Source organism: Osmia bicornis, chromosome 14 (genome assembly GCF_907164935.1).
Source record: "Osmia bicornis bicornis chromosome 14, iOsmBic2.1, whole genome shotgun sequence".
Taxonomy (NCBI): domain Eukaryota; kingdom Metazoa; phylum Arthropoda; class Insecta; order Hymenoptera; family Megachilidae; genus Osmia; species Osmia bicornis.
Window position 1 is genome coordinate 9,239,715 of NC_060229.1, and position 12,729 is coordinate 9,252,443.

The window sequence follows — 12,729 nt, forward strand, 5'->3', positions numbered from 1 at the left end:
AAAAACTTAATAAGGAAGAAGCACTAGCTGCATTTTTAGATGGGAAAATGACGAAACGGGCATATGAGGCGGTACAACAACGTTTAAAAATGCATGGTTTGAATGCGTTTCGTTCGTATCCTTTTGTTCTCGAAGCAAAAAAGGAATGCTATCCGGACGAAATTAAAGTTACGGAAATTTCTGCTGAGGTACCGTTACAATCTATCATTGACCATACCATTAAACGAATTTGTAAGGTACAAGAACCAGTATTACACCACGCAAAAGACAAACTGAGTGATATTGAAATTATATTAAAATGGGGATGTGATGGTACCTCTGGCATGAGTAAGTATAAACAACGGTTCAAAGAATCCAATGAAAAACAAGAAGACAGCTCGATGTTTGTTGTCTCATTGGTACCATTACAAATGTATTATAAAGAAGATGGTAATAAACTAATATTATGGCAAAACACGACACCATCGAGCACTAGATTTTGCAGGCCAATAAAATTACTATTACAATCTGAAAAATCTGAACTAATAAAATCTGAAACAAAAAAAATAGAAGATGCAATAAAAACCTTAACTTCCACAAAATTAATGATAGCAGCGAAACCAATCGAAATAAAACCAATTCTCGTTTTTACTATGGTTGATGGTAAAATTTGTAACAGTTTGATGAATATGTCTACCCAAAAATGTTTTATGTGCAGATGTGGACCACGTGATATGAATAAATCGATTAACTCAGCTACATCCTCGGTCGTGATCGATCCAACAACTTACAGGTTCGGACTATCCCCTCTGCACACGAGAATTCGATGCTTTGAGTGCTTGTTAAAAATTTCATATGCTTTAGAAATCAAACAAAAAACAATAAAATCAGAGAACAAAGAAAAAGTAGCAAAACGAACAAAATACAGAAGAGATTTTGGAATGAAATGGGTCTGCTAATTGATATTGTGAAGCCTGGTTATGGTACTTCAAATGATGGGAATACGGCTCGTCGATTTTTTGAAAATCCAGTGCAATCAAGTGCCATAACAGGCATAGATCAAAATTTAATAACCCGTTTTTGTACATTGTTACAAGCTATTTCATGTGGATATGAAGTAAATGTAGATAAATTCGAAAAATATGCCACAGACACATTAAAAAAATGTGTACAATTGTATCCTTGGTATCTCCTCCCACCAACCATCCATAAATTGCTTGTGCATGGCTCTGACGTTATTAAAAATGCTTTGCTACCAATTGGTCAGCTCTCCGAGGGGCACAGGAGTGTAGGCATAAAGAAATAAAAAAATATAGAGAAGGAAATAGTAGAAAATTTTCACGGGAGTCCACAATGAGAGATATATTTCAGATGCTATTGGTTTCCTAAGCTATCAACTGAAGTCTTTTCGCTATTAACTGATTCTGACAGATTTAACAGTAGTGAACATGATATTGGGGACAGTGATTCTAGTGATAATGAATCACTAACTGATAGCGATTAATTTATAATTCCGTTAAATTCTTAATTATAGTATACATTAAATTATAGTATGTTTAACATTATATTTAAGTAATTTAATTATTTTTACGTTCATTACTTTTTATAAGTAATAAATATATAAATTTAAGAAAAAAAAAATATTTTTATTATAATTTCCACCTCCAATTCTTTCAATATAACAGAAATATATATTTTAACCATGAGATTGTAATTATTAATCCTCGAGAACTTATAAATTATTCCACAATAATTTTGTCCACCTAGAATCGAATCTTTTACCACTGTGCGCCGCTTTGGAGCAGGGGGTGTTCTCCTCGATTTGGAAGGAAGGGCGGCTGGTCCTCCTAAGAAAGGACGGACGGCCCGCAGATTCTCCCTCTGCATACCGGCCCATTGTGCTGTTGGACGAGGTGGGAAAGCTCTTCGAGCGTGTCATCGCATACCGCCTCGGCCACCACCTGTCGAGCGTTGGCCCCGACCTGGCCGACATCCAGTTCGGATTTCGCGAGGGTCGCAGTACCATCGACGCTATCCAGCGGGTGCGCACCCTCGCCGAGTCGGCCACGTCCCGGGGTGGGGTGGCGCTGGGCGTCTCCTTGTTACAAACGCGTTCAACACCCTGCCCCGTGGGACGATACGGGGGGCGCTGGTTCACCACAACGTCCCCCCGTATCTGCAGAGGATCATCAGGGCCTTCCTGGATGGCAGGTGTAATGATAGGTATAGAGGGCGCGGCGTGAGAGTGGGAGACATACAAGGTATGCAAGAGCGTGTGCATGATATAGAGATGTAGAGCGTTTATAAAGGTAATAAAGTACACTTATCAAAGTAATAATAAAATCATTTAATAAGTACCCATCATCACATGGTGTCAGAAGTAACGAACCACATAAAAGGTTCACTCGAAAAATAATAAAGAGTGAATAAGGAAAAGATAATAAGCACCACGTGGTAATATAACCTAAAACACGTGGTAAGAATGGAAAATTTCAAGCCTCCTATGGGCTTAGACCTGCGAGAAAATGCAGCTAACAATCTAAAATCGTTTAAACAGAGGTTTGAATTGTTCATAACAGCGATCAGTGAGAAAGAAATAAAAGAGCAACGGAAGGTGGCTATGCTATTGAACTGCATTGGGAACGATGCACTCGATGTATTTAATATGTTTGCTCTACAAACAGAAAATCTCACCACCAAATTGATATTTGAGAAATTCGAAGAATATGTTAAGCCAAGGGTTAATATTATAATAGAGAGACACAAGTTTCATTCACGACGACAAGAAGAAGGTGAACCATTTGATAGTTTCCTAACTGACTTAAGGAAACTAGCAAAGAATTGTGACTTTGAACAACAAGAAGAATCGCTCATAAGAGACAGAATCATAATAGCTGTGAATGATGAAGGCCTACAACAACGTCTCTTAAGAGATCCAAACCTAACAGTAGAAAAGGCAATCGAGAGCTGCAGAGCAGCAGAAATGAGTAAAATACAGCAAAAGTCATTAAAAGTGGAAAACACAAAAACTAAGGAAGTCAGCGTGAACGTTATCAAAAAACAAAACTACAGACAAGGACAAGTAAGATCAAAGGCGAGTCAACAAAAGAAGAAAGAAGATTCCCAGCAGTCTTACGATTGCAAGAAATGTGGAAGTCATCACAAAAGAGCAAGCTGCCCAGCGTTTGGAAAAGTTTGCAAAAAGTGTGGAAGAGTGAATCACTTTGCAATAGGATGCTTAAGCACCACGTCAAGACCCAGGAGTGTGAATGAGGTTGCAACGGAAAGTAATCAGTTTTTTGTGGATTCTGTAAACACAGAACTTAAAAAACGCGTTTGGATTCAGCAAATTAAGATAGGTAATAACGTTATAAGCTTTAAAGTAGATACAGGAGCTGATTGCAACATAATTCCATGGTCAATATTTAAAAGTTTAGAATTTAGTAAACAGCCACACTGGATTCCTACAATAACTACTGTAGTGAGTTACATCAATGACAAATGTAAGTCGCTAGGGACAGCAATACTACATTGTAGTGTAGATAATAAGAGGTTTAAGGTTAAGTTCATTATAGTTGACGTTGAGAGCATGCCCATATTAGGATTAAATACATGCGTTAAATTAAAGTTAATTAAGAAAGACGATATAGATATAAGGGTTTGTAACACAATAACAGAAGAAATTAATATGTCAAAACAGGAGTTTGTAGCTGCTAATGAGAAAATATTTCAGGGATTAGGGTCCTATCCTTACAAGTATGAAATAAAATTAAAAGAGCACGCAGTGCCGGTGGTCAGCCCTTGCAGAAGAGTACCTTTCAGTATAAAGGATAGATTAAAAAGCACTTTAGATAGTTTAGAAAGAGCAGGGATAATAAAAAAGGTGAACTATGCTACAGATTGGGTCAATAATATGGTCATAGTAGAAAAACCAAACAAAACATTAAGAATTTGTTTAGATCCAATACAACTAAATAAGAGCATAAAACCGGAAAAATTTCCGATACCCACGGCTGATGAATTGTGCAATAGGTTGGCAGGCAAAGAAGTTTATTCAGTGTTGGATATGAAAGACGGGTTTCATCAGGTACAACTAACAGAAAAGAGTTCGGAGATATGTACCTTCATAACACCTTTTGGGAAATATAAGTATACAAGACTGCCATTTGGCTTGTCAACCGCGCCGGAGGTATTCCAAAGAGTGAACACTATAATATTTGGTGACATAGAAGGTGTAGGTATCTATTTTGATGACCTTATTATTGCTGCTAAGAATGAAAAAGATCATGACAAGATTATGCAGCTAGTTCTGGAAAGAGCTAATAAATACAATGTTAGATTCAATAAGAATAAACTTCAATATAAGACTAACGAAGTTAAATATTTAGGGTTTATATTTAATAAAGATGGAGTAAAACCGGATCGATCTCATGTAGAAGCAATACTGAAAATAAAACAACCTACTAATAAAAAGGAGTTGTTGAGGATATTGGGTATGATAAATTTTCTGTCAAAGTTCATTCCCAATGTATCTCAACTAACAAGCTGTCTTAGAGAATTAATAAAGAAGGACGTTGATTGGCAATGGGGACCAGAACACTCTGAGGCATTGGACAAAATCAAACATAAAATCGTGGAGGCACCTACTTTAAAATTATTTGATAATAAGTTGCCAATAGTAATACAAGCAGATGCTTCACAACATGGGCTAGGTGCATGCTTGCTGCAATGCGGACGGCCTGTATTGTTTGCATCCCGAAGCTTAACAGATACGGAGCATAGATATCCGCAGATTGAAAAAGAGTGCTTAGCTGTTTGTTTCGCGGTAGAAAAATTTCATCAATTTGTCTATGGCCATCAAGTCAAGGTGTACACCGATCATAAACCATTAGTTTCAATAATAAAGAAAAACATACATAAGGTAACTCCTAGATTGCAGAGGTTGATGCTTAAGCTAACAAAATACACAATAGATCTGGAATACCTACCGGGAAAACAGATGCTGATAGCAGACCTGCTGTCAAGATCGCATCTGAACAAAGTTGAGACCGAAGTCGCAAACAACGCTGATAATGAAATTGTACACTCCTTAAATACCTATGTAGCAATGAGTCAGTCGAGGGTTGAGGAGTTTCAAAAAGCTGCCGCTAATGATACAAAATTAAAACAAATGATTAATTACTCTCTAAATGGCTGGCCACAGGCTAAGTGTAAGTCAGCAGACACTCATTATTCGTTGCTAAGAAATGAAATAACATATCACAAGGGAATCCTGTTCCTAAATAATAATAAAATATTGGTTCCTGAGTTACTACAGTCAGAGATGATAAGATTAGCTCATAAGCCCCACTTTGGGATTGAAAAAACAAAAAAAAGGCTAAAACAGCTGTTTTATTGGCGTAAGCTAACTCAGGATGTGATAAATCACATATCTGGTTGTAGAGTATGTGTTCAGGAATGATGGAAATCCTGGATGGATTGCGCTGGGAAAGAATCTTACATTTGCTGGGTCGGTTTCACAAATTGATTTATTTGAGTCAATTTATAAATGGAAGTGAACACGCTGATTTGACAATAGATTGCTGGACAGACAAATACAAAGGTTTGATCGTTGATCTGTTACCGTGATCCGTTGAATTGACAATTGAATTGATCGGCAGTCGTGAACAATAAGCCCCGTTAATTTTATTAATTCGGCCCGCTATGGTGATGATGCCCGTGAGCGCGTGCGAGGTTGACACGTGGTTGGCGGCTCACGTTTCAATGAATTATTTGTAGGTGAACATTACCTGGTGATCCTGGTCGCTAGCACTGTTGCGAGGGATCGTGAGCAGAAGATTTGACTGGTGAACTGTGATGAATGGCACTTGAACACTTTTTTGAGACGCATGTGGTGATCGGTGTGAATCAGTGATCGATAATGGCGGCGTTGCGCGCGAGCCGGCGAGAAGACCCCTGCTCACGTGTTACTTAGATGGGCAACTCCCGATCGATAAATCGATCGACCCTGAGCGCCATCATGGCTGAGCGGATTTTCAAACATTTCCGCCCGCCATCAGCAACTCGTTGATGATGTTTCTGTAGAGGTGAGCTCAGCTTGATGGTGAACAGGCAGGATGACAAGCTTGGTGATCGGTCTGACGAGAGTCGTGGTTGCAGTCTTCAAGGTTGCAATCCTGGTGAGGGCATCCTTGCCGGGGTGAACTTCGGTCACTCTTGCGAGTGGCCACTTGCTTGGTGGAAGATGCTCGTTCGTGAGCAGCACCAACGAGCCTGTCTTGATGTCGTTCGATGGATGATGCCACTTTGAGATCGATTGAAGTCTCTGCAGGTAGTGTCGAGACCATTGAGACCAGAAGTGTTGAACCCTCTGCTGGATCAGTTGCCATTTCGACAATCTACCTGGTGAGACGTCGAGCAGTGATGGTTCTGGTATCGTGTTGAGCGCTGAACCGATGAGGAAGTGTCCTGGGGTGAGCGCAGAGATGTCGTCGGGATCGTCACTGAGCGGCTCCAATGGTCTTGAGTTGAGCACCGCTTCGATCTGTGTGAGGAGAGTGGAAAACTCTTCGAATGTTAGTAAGATCTCACCAATTGTTCTCCGGAGATGGTACTTGATTGATTTCACCACAGCTTCCCATTTTCCTCCCATGTGAGGAGCAGCTGGTGGGTTGAACATCCATTGAGTGCTGTCAGCTGACAGAATCGATGCGATCTGTCGGTGCTCCTGTGAACTTGACGTGAACAGGCGTTTGAGCTCTGCCTGTGCTCCAATGAAATTTGTACCACAGTCAGAGTACAACTTGTGAGCGATCCCTCTTCGTGATGAGAATCTTCTGTAGGCTGCCAGAAATCCCTCGGTTGAGTAATCGCTGACAACCTCGAGGTGAACAGCTGATGAGGAGAAACATACGAACACGCAGATCCATCCTTTGATTGTTTTCGAGCCTCTTCCCTTTGAATTTTTCATTGTGATCGGTCCTGCATAATCGACACCGGTGTGAGCGAATGGTCGTGATGGTGTGACTCGACAGAGAGGTAGTTGACCCATCATCTGACGAGCACGAATCCCCCTCTGACGAGCACACACGACACATCTCAAAATGTGAGATTTTACAGGAGCTCTGCCACCGATGATCCAGTACCGTTGTCGAATGTATGCGAGCGTGAGCTGCGTTCCTCCGTGAAATGTTCGCTTGTGAGCATCTTCAATGATGATCTTCGACAGGTGAGCGTCCCGTGGGAGGATCGCTGGATGTTTTTCATCCCTGCTGAGCGCTGTGTTTGTGAGTCTTCCTCCTACTCGTATTGTTCCCTGCGAATCGATGAAGGCGGTGAGGCGACTGAAGGGGTGAGTTGCAGGCAGGGTTGAGCCTGAATTGAGCGTCTTGATTTCGCTGGTGAAATACAAGTGTTGAGTCGCGCGAATCCAGAAGAGCTGCGCCTTCTCCATGTCGCAGGATGGTATGATGATCGCAGGAGGAGTTTCGAGCTTTCTCTTAAGCCGTGAGGCAAACCTGAAACAAAGTGCAGTCAGTCTATACAGCTTAATAAGAGATGAATATTTATAAATGAGATCCCAATGATAACTTAGCTTTTGAGCTGAAGCAAAGAGTGAGACATTGGGTCTCACTTCGAGCTCGCTGGTTAAAGTTGAGAATTCCTTTTGTTCTGGCCAATGATCTTGATTTCGAGCCATCCATGGAGGACCCTTCCACCAAAGCTCGAATCGTTGAAGTTGATCTGTCGAAATGCCTCGGGAAGCACAGTCGGCTGGATTAGAAGTACCTGGAACATGCCTCCAATGCGCATTTGGAGTGAGTTCTTGGATCTGAATGACTCTGTTCCGAACATAATCCTTCCAACGTGATGCTTGCGATTTGATCCATATGAGCGAAACTTGAGAATCCGTCCACAGGTGCGTTGCATTGATCTTCACCTTGAGCGTTGATTGAACATATTTTGTGAGTTTTGCCAATAGGAGTGCTGCAGACAACTCCAATCTTGGTATTGTGAGCCTCTTCAGTGGTGCAACTTTTGTCTTAGAGCAGACAAGTGACGTCATTGAGTCGTTGGACGGAGAGCTGACAGTGATATAAATCACTGCTGCCATGGCAAGTTGAGAAGCATCAGAGAATCCATGAATTTCTACAGTTGAATTGTTCCATGTGTTGAACCATCTTGGAATTGTCAGTTTGGCCAAGCCTTTGAGATCTTCTCTGATGATGAACCATCGTGATGCAATTTGAGACGGTAATTGGTCGTCCCAATTGATTTTGTGTAGCCAGAGTTCTTGTAATAGCATTTTTGCTCGTACTATTACCGGTGAGACGAAACCTAGTGGATCAAATATCCGAGCCACTTCGGACAATACGAGGCGTTTTGAACACTTACTTGGTTGATCAGTCAAAGTTGATGAGAAGCCGAATGCGTCAGTTTGAGGCATCCATTGCATACCGAGTAATTTGGTAGTGCAGTCGTCAAATGATATGGGAGCTGACGATTGTGTGGATGACGAAACAGCCCGTAGAAGATCTGGGTGAGTCGCATGCCATTTTGCGAGTGGAAATCCGCCCGCGTTGCACAATGCAATCAGCTGTTGAGCGACCTCCACAAGTTCCGAGATTGAGTCTGCTCCTCCAAAAATGTCGTCCACATATCTGCCATGTGTGAGCGAAGGCGTTGCCAGAGGGAATCGATGACCCTCATCGTGAACAAGTTGCATGAGTGCTCGTGTCGCCAGGAAGGGAGCCGCCTTTGTACCGTACGTGACAGTTGTGAGCTGGTAAGGGATGACGTTGCGGTGTTCATCGATCCAAAGGATTCGCTGGAGATCCCAATCATCCTTGTGAACTGCTACCTGGCGATACATTTTTGTGATGTCTGTGGCAAAAATGTGGTGATAATGGCGAAGCCAAATTAGAACATCTGTAACATTCAAGAGCAAATTAGCACCAGTATGCACTAAATCGTTGACTGATTTGCCTGATGTCGTAGCTTTTGATCCGTTGAATACAACCCTGAGCTTCGTTGTTGAACTGTCGAGACGTAGAACTCCATGGTGAGGCAAATAATATGGTTGAAGATGAGCAGAGGTCTGAGGTGTTGAACCGTCAGAAGAGACCCTCAACCCTCCTGATGCCGAAGCATCATGTGCCAAGGTCATCTCCCCATAAGGCCCAACGTTCTCAGCCTCTCTTGATGAAATTCTTTGGTGATCTGGAGCCTTTACCATGTGTCCTAATTCTTCGTACTCTTTCATGAACTCGACGTAGAGCTGGTTGTATGTTGAATCCTTGGAGAGTCGTCGCAACGTGCTTTGTAGACATCTTTGAGCAATCTTGTGTGAATTGCCTAAGAGCGATGCTGGTGCCTTGAGTGGAATGCGAACGATGTACCTTCCTGTGTGATCACGAGCGTCAGTCGCACAGAAATGTGATTCGCATTCTTCTTCCTCCGGAGTGAGCGTGCTTGGAATATCCATTGGTGATTCCTCTTGAACCCAGAATTTGGTGAGCAGCTCTTGCAGATTGCTCTGGTCGTCTTGAGCAACTGCAAAATGTGAATAATGAGTATTTGAATGTGATTCGTTGACTGGGCCAATGACGAGCCATCCAAAAATGGAAAGTTGAGCAATTGGTGTTGTTGGTGAGCCCTTGATGATATTTGGCTTGATGATCCTTCCGTAGAAATCCGCTCCAATGATTAAATCGACTGGTCGTGGTGTCAAGAAATCATTGTCCGCCAACCTCAATTTTCTAATGTGAGGCCAATCCGGAGTTCTCATTGAGAACGATGGCAGGATTGTCGATACGACTGTGAGCACGTGAGCCTGGATGCAGACAGTCTGTTGTGAATGCATCGATTGGAGTGTGACAGTGACCACACCCTTTGTTTCAGTTGATTTTGTTCCACCAACACCAATGATTGTGATGGATGATCTGTGTCTCCAAAGGTTGAGCTGGCTGGTTAATTCTTCGGAGATGAAAGAGAGTTCTGATCCGGAGTCGATGAGCAGACGAACGTTGTGGAGTGTTGAGTCGGTCTTGAGGAGAGCCTGAGCCGTTGCGAGGAGCGTGAAATGAGCGGTTTTGTTGACGACTGCACCTGCATCTTATTCTGTGGTTTGAGCAGATGATGAGACTGATCTTGATGAGCCGGCTTGAGCTTGAGCTGCTTTCGGCTCGCCTTCGTGAATCATAGTATGATGTTTCTCCCCGCAGTGCTTGCACTTTTGAGCTGACTTGCACGAGCGCACGCTGTGCCTGCCCAAGCAATTGTAGCACAGGCGCTTGTCTTCGATGGTTTGAGCTCGCACTTTGGGCGTCATACTCCTGAAGAGCGCGCATGCCACGATGTAATATTGCCCTCCGCAACAGTCGCAACACTCGAAGGGCGATGGCCGTTCTAGGTGGGGCCTTTCGGTGGTGCGAGGAGCTGACGGGCGAGCTTGAGCTACAGGCCTTGCTGCGACTGCTGCGTGAGCTGGCCTGCTTGTGGTCGTCTGCTGAGCCTTCGGTTGAGCGGGCTTACTTTGAGCGGTCTTGCTGGCCGACGCTCTCGCCTTATCATCGGCCAACTGCTCCAGCGTTCTGATCCGTGAGGTGATGAACTCCATGGCCTCCTGGAAAGATGGATACTCGGTGGTGACTCCGAGGGTGGTCTCCCATCGCTCCTTTGTGGCGTGATCCATCTTCCTGCACACCTGATGGACGAGCAGGCAGTCACCGAGCTTACCTGGCTCGATCAGGTTCTGCACTGCGTGCCGAGTTTCCATGGCGGTTAACATGAGCTGACTTAGCGCTTTGGCGTGATCTTGATCCATCGGCAGTGAGACCAATTGATCAAGGTGAGCCTGGACGAGACGCCGCTTATTTTCATAGCGCTGCTTGAGCATTTCGAGAGCTGCGGAGAGTGATGAGCCGATGAGCGATAGGCTGGCCACGATTTGAGCCGGTTCTCCTCGCAGGCAACCCTTCAGGTAGTAGAACTTCTCAGCTTGGTCGAGCTCGGGCTTTCCGCACACCACGGACGTGAACAGCTCCAGGAAAGACGGCCACTCCGTATAGTTGCCCGTGAATCGTGGCAACGCGATGTCGGGCAGCTTTGACTTAGAATAAGTCACCTTTCCTGATTGAGCGGTCGTTTGAGCTGGCAGTTCCGCTGATCTTTTCGCGATGATCTTTTTGGCCTGAGTGCCGATCTGCTGCATCTGATAGTGGCAGTCCTCTGAGAAATACGGATGATCTGCCTGGGACTTCGGCCACACCACCTCGAAGTGTGCGTGTTCCTTATTGAACACTTTGATGGCCTCGTCGAGCTGAGCCTTGGCGTCGTCCAGCTCCTCCTTGGAGAGACGCTCTGCTTCTTCCTTGAGGGAATTGAGAATGTCTAGAGCATTGCGGAGCCGTCCCTTTTGAGTCCGCACTTTGAGCTGCAGCTCGATCGGCAGTTGATCCGTCGCCATTGCGCGCGTTGCATGTGAATGCGGCGACGGTGTGCGGCGAGCTGGTTCCGTTGCAACCAGAGCGGGCGATGAGCGGCCTGATGCGCTCTTCTCCGGCACCTCCAGCGACTCCTTTGAGCTGTCCATTTCGCTCCATTTCTCTGAGCTTTTCCCTTGGTGAGCCGTTGATGATCAGTGGTGAGCGGGTTGATCAGACTTGGTGAGCGTTCGTTGGATCGATCTTCCTTATCGACTGCGAGTGATTCGTCTGAGCGCCACCTGGTGAGGTGGCGAAAGTGTCAGTGAAATTTGAATGGAGGAGAGAAGAGAAGATGGCCGACCACCGAAAACCGTTACGAACACGAGACAAAGACTTGAGACGAACAATGATTAATGAGCAATTTTTGTGAAAAGCGAGTCCAGCAAGGGCGCAATCCGGCTCGAAGGACCAAATGTTCAGGAATGATGGAAATCCTGGATGGATTGCGCTGGGAAAGAATTTTACAGTTGCTGGGTCGGTTTCACAAATTGATTTATTTGAGTCAATTTATAAATGGAAGTGAACACGCTGATTTGACAATAGATTGCTGGACGGACAAATACAAAGGTTTGATCGTTGATCTGTTACCGTGATCCGTTGAATTGACAATTGAATTGATCGGCAGTCGTGAACAATAAGCTCCGTTAATTTTATTAATTCGGCCCGCTATGGTGATGGTGCCCGTGAGCGCGTGCGAGGTTGACACGTGGTTGGCGGCTCACGTTTCAATGAATTATTTGTAGGTGAACATTACCTGGTGATCCTGGTCGCTAGCACTGTTGCGAGGGATCGTGAGCAGAAGATTTGACTGGTGAACTATGATGAATCGCACTTGAACACTTTTTTGAGACGCACGTGGTGATCGGTGTGATTCAGTGATCGATAATGGCGGCGTTGCGCGCGAGCCGGCGAGAAGACCCCTGCTCACGCGTTACCTAGATGGGCAACTCCCGATCGATAAATCGATTGATCGTGAGCGCCACCATGGCTGAGCGGATTCTCAAACAAGTATGTGAAAAGTACGGGAGAAATAATATAAAAGAACCGCTAATACCACATAAGATTCCGTCGTTACCGTTTGAAAAGGTTGCAGTAGACTATTTTGAGTATGCAGGTAAAAACGTAATGGTAATACGATAATAAAATGGTAATCGATTACTACTCTAAATGGCTTGAAATAATAAAAACTAAAGGTAAAACAAGTAAAGAAACAAGTGAAGCACTAAAGCGCATATTTAGTGTACAAGACATACCCAAAACAGTG

At 44.0% G+C, this 12,729-nt stretch overlaps 1 protein-coding gene across 1 annotated transcript; it reads right to left on the reverse strand.

The window, feature by feature from the left end:
* Positions 1–6,034: 6,034 nt before the first annotated feature.
* Positions 6,035–9,841, reverse strand: LOC123988492. The gene has a single exon (XM_046288751.1). The coding sequence runs from the start codon at positions 9,839–9,841 to the stop codon at positions 6,035–6,037; it is 3,807 nt and encodes a 1,268-aa protein (XP_046144707.1).
* Positions 9,842–12,729: the final 2,888 nt, after the last annotated feature.

Excerpts from the sequence above, each read along its gene's own strand:
- LOC123988492 (XM_046288751.1), bottom strand. The coding sequence starts at position 9,841 with ATGCATTCACAACAGACTGTCTGCATCCAGGCTCACGTGCTCACAGTC.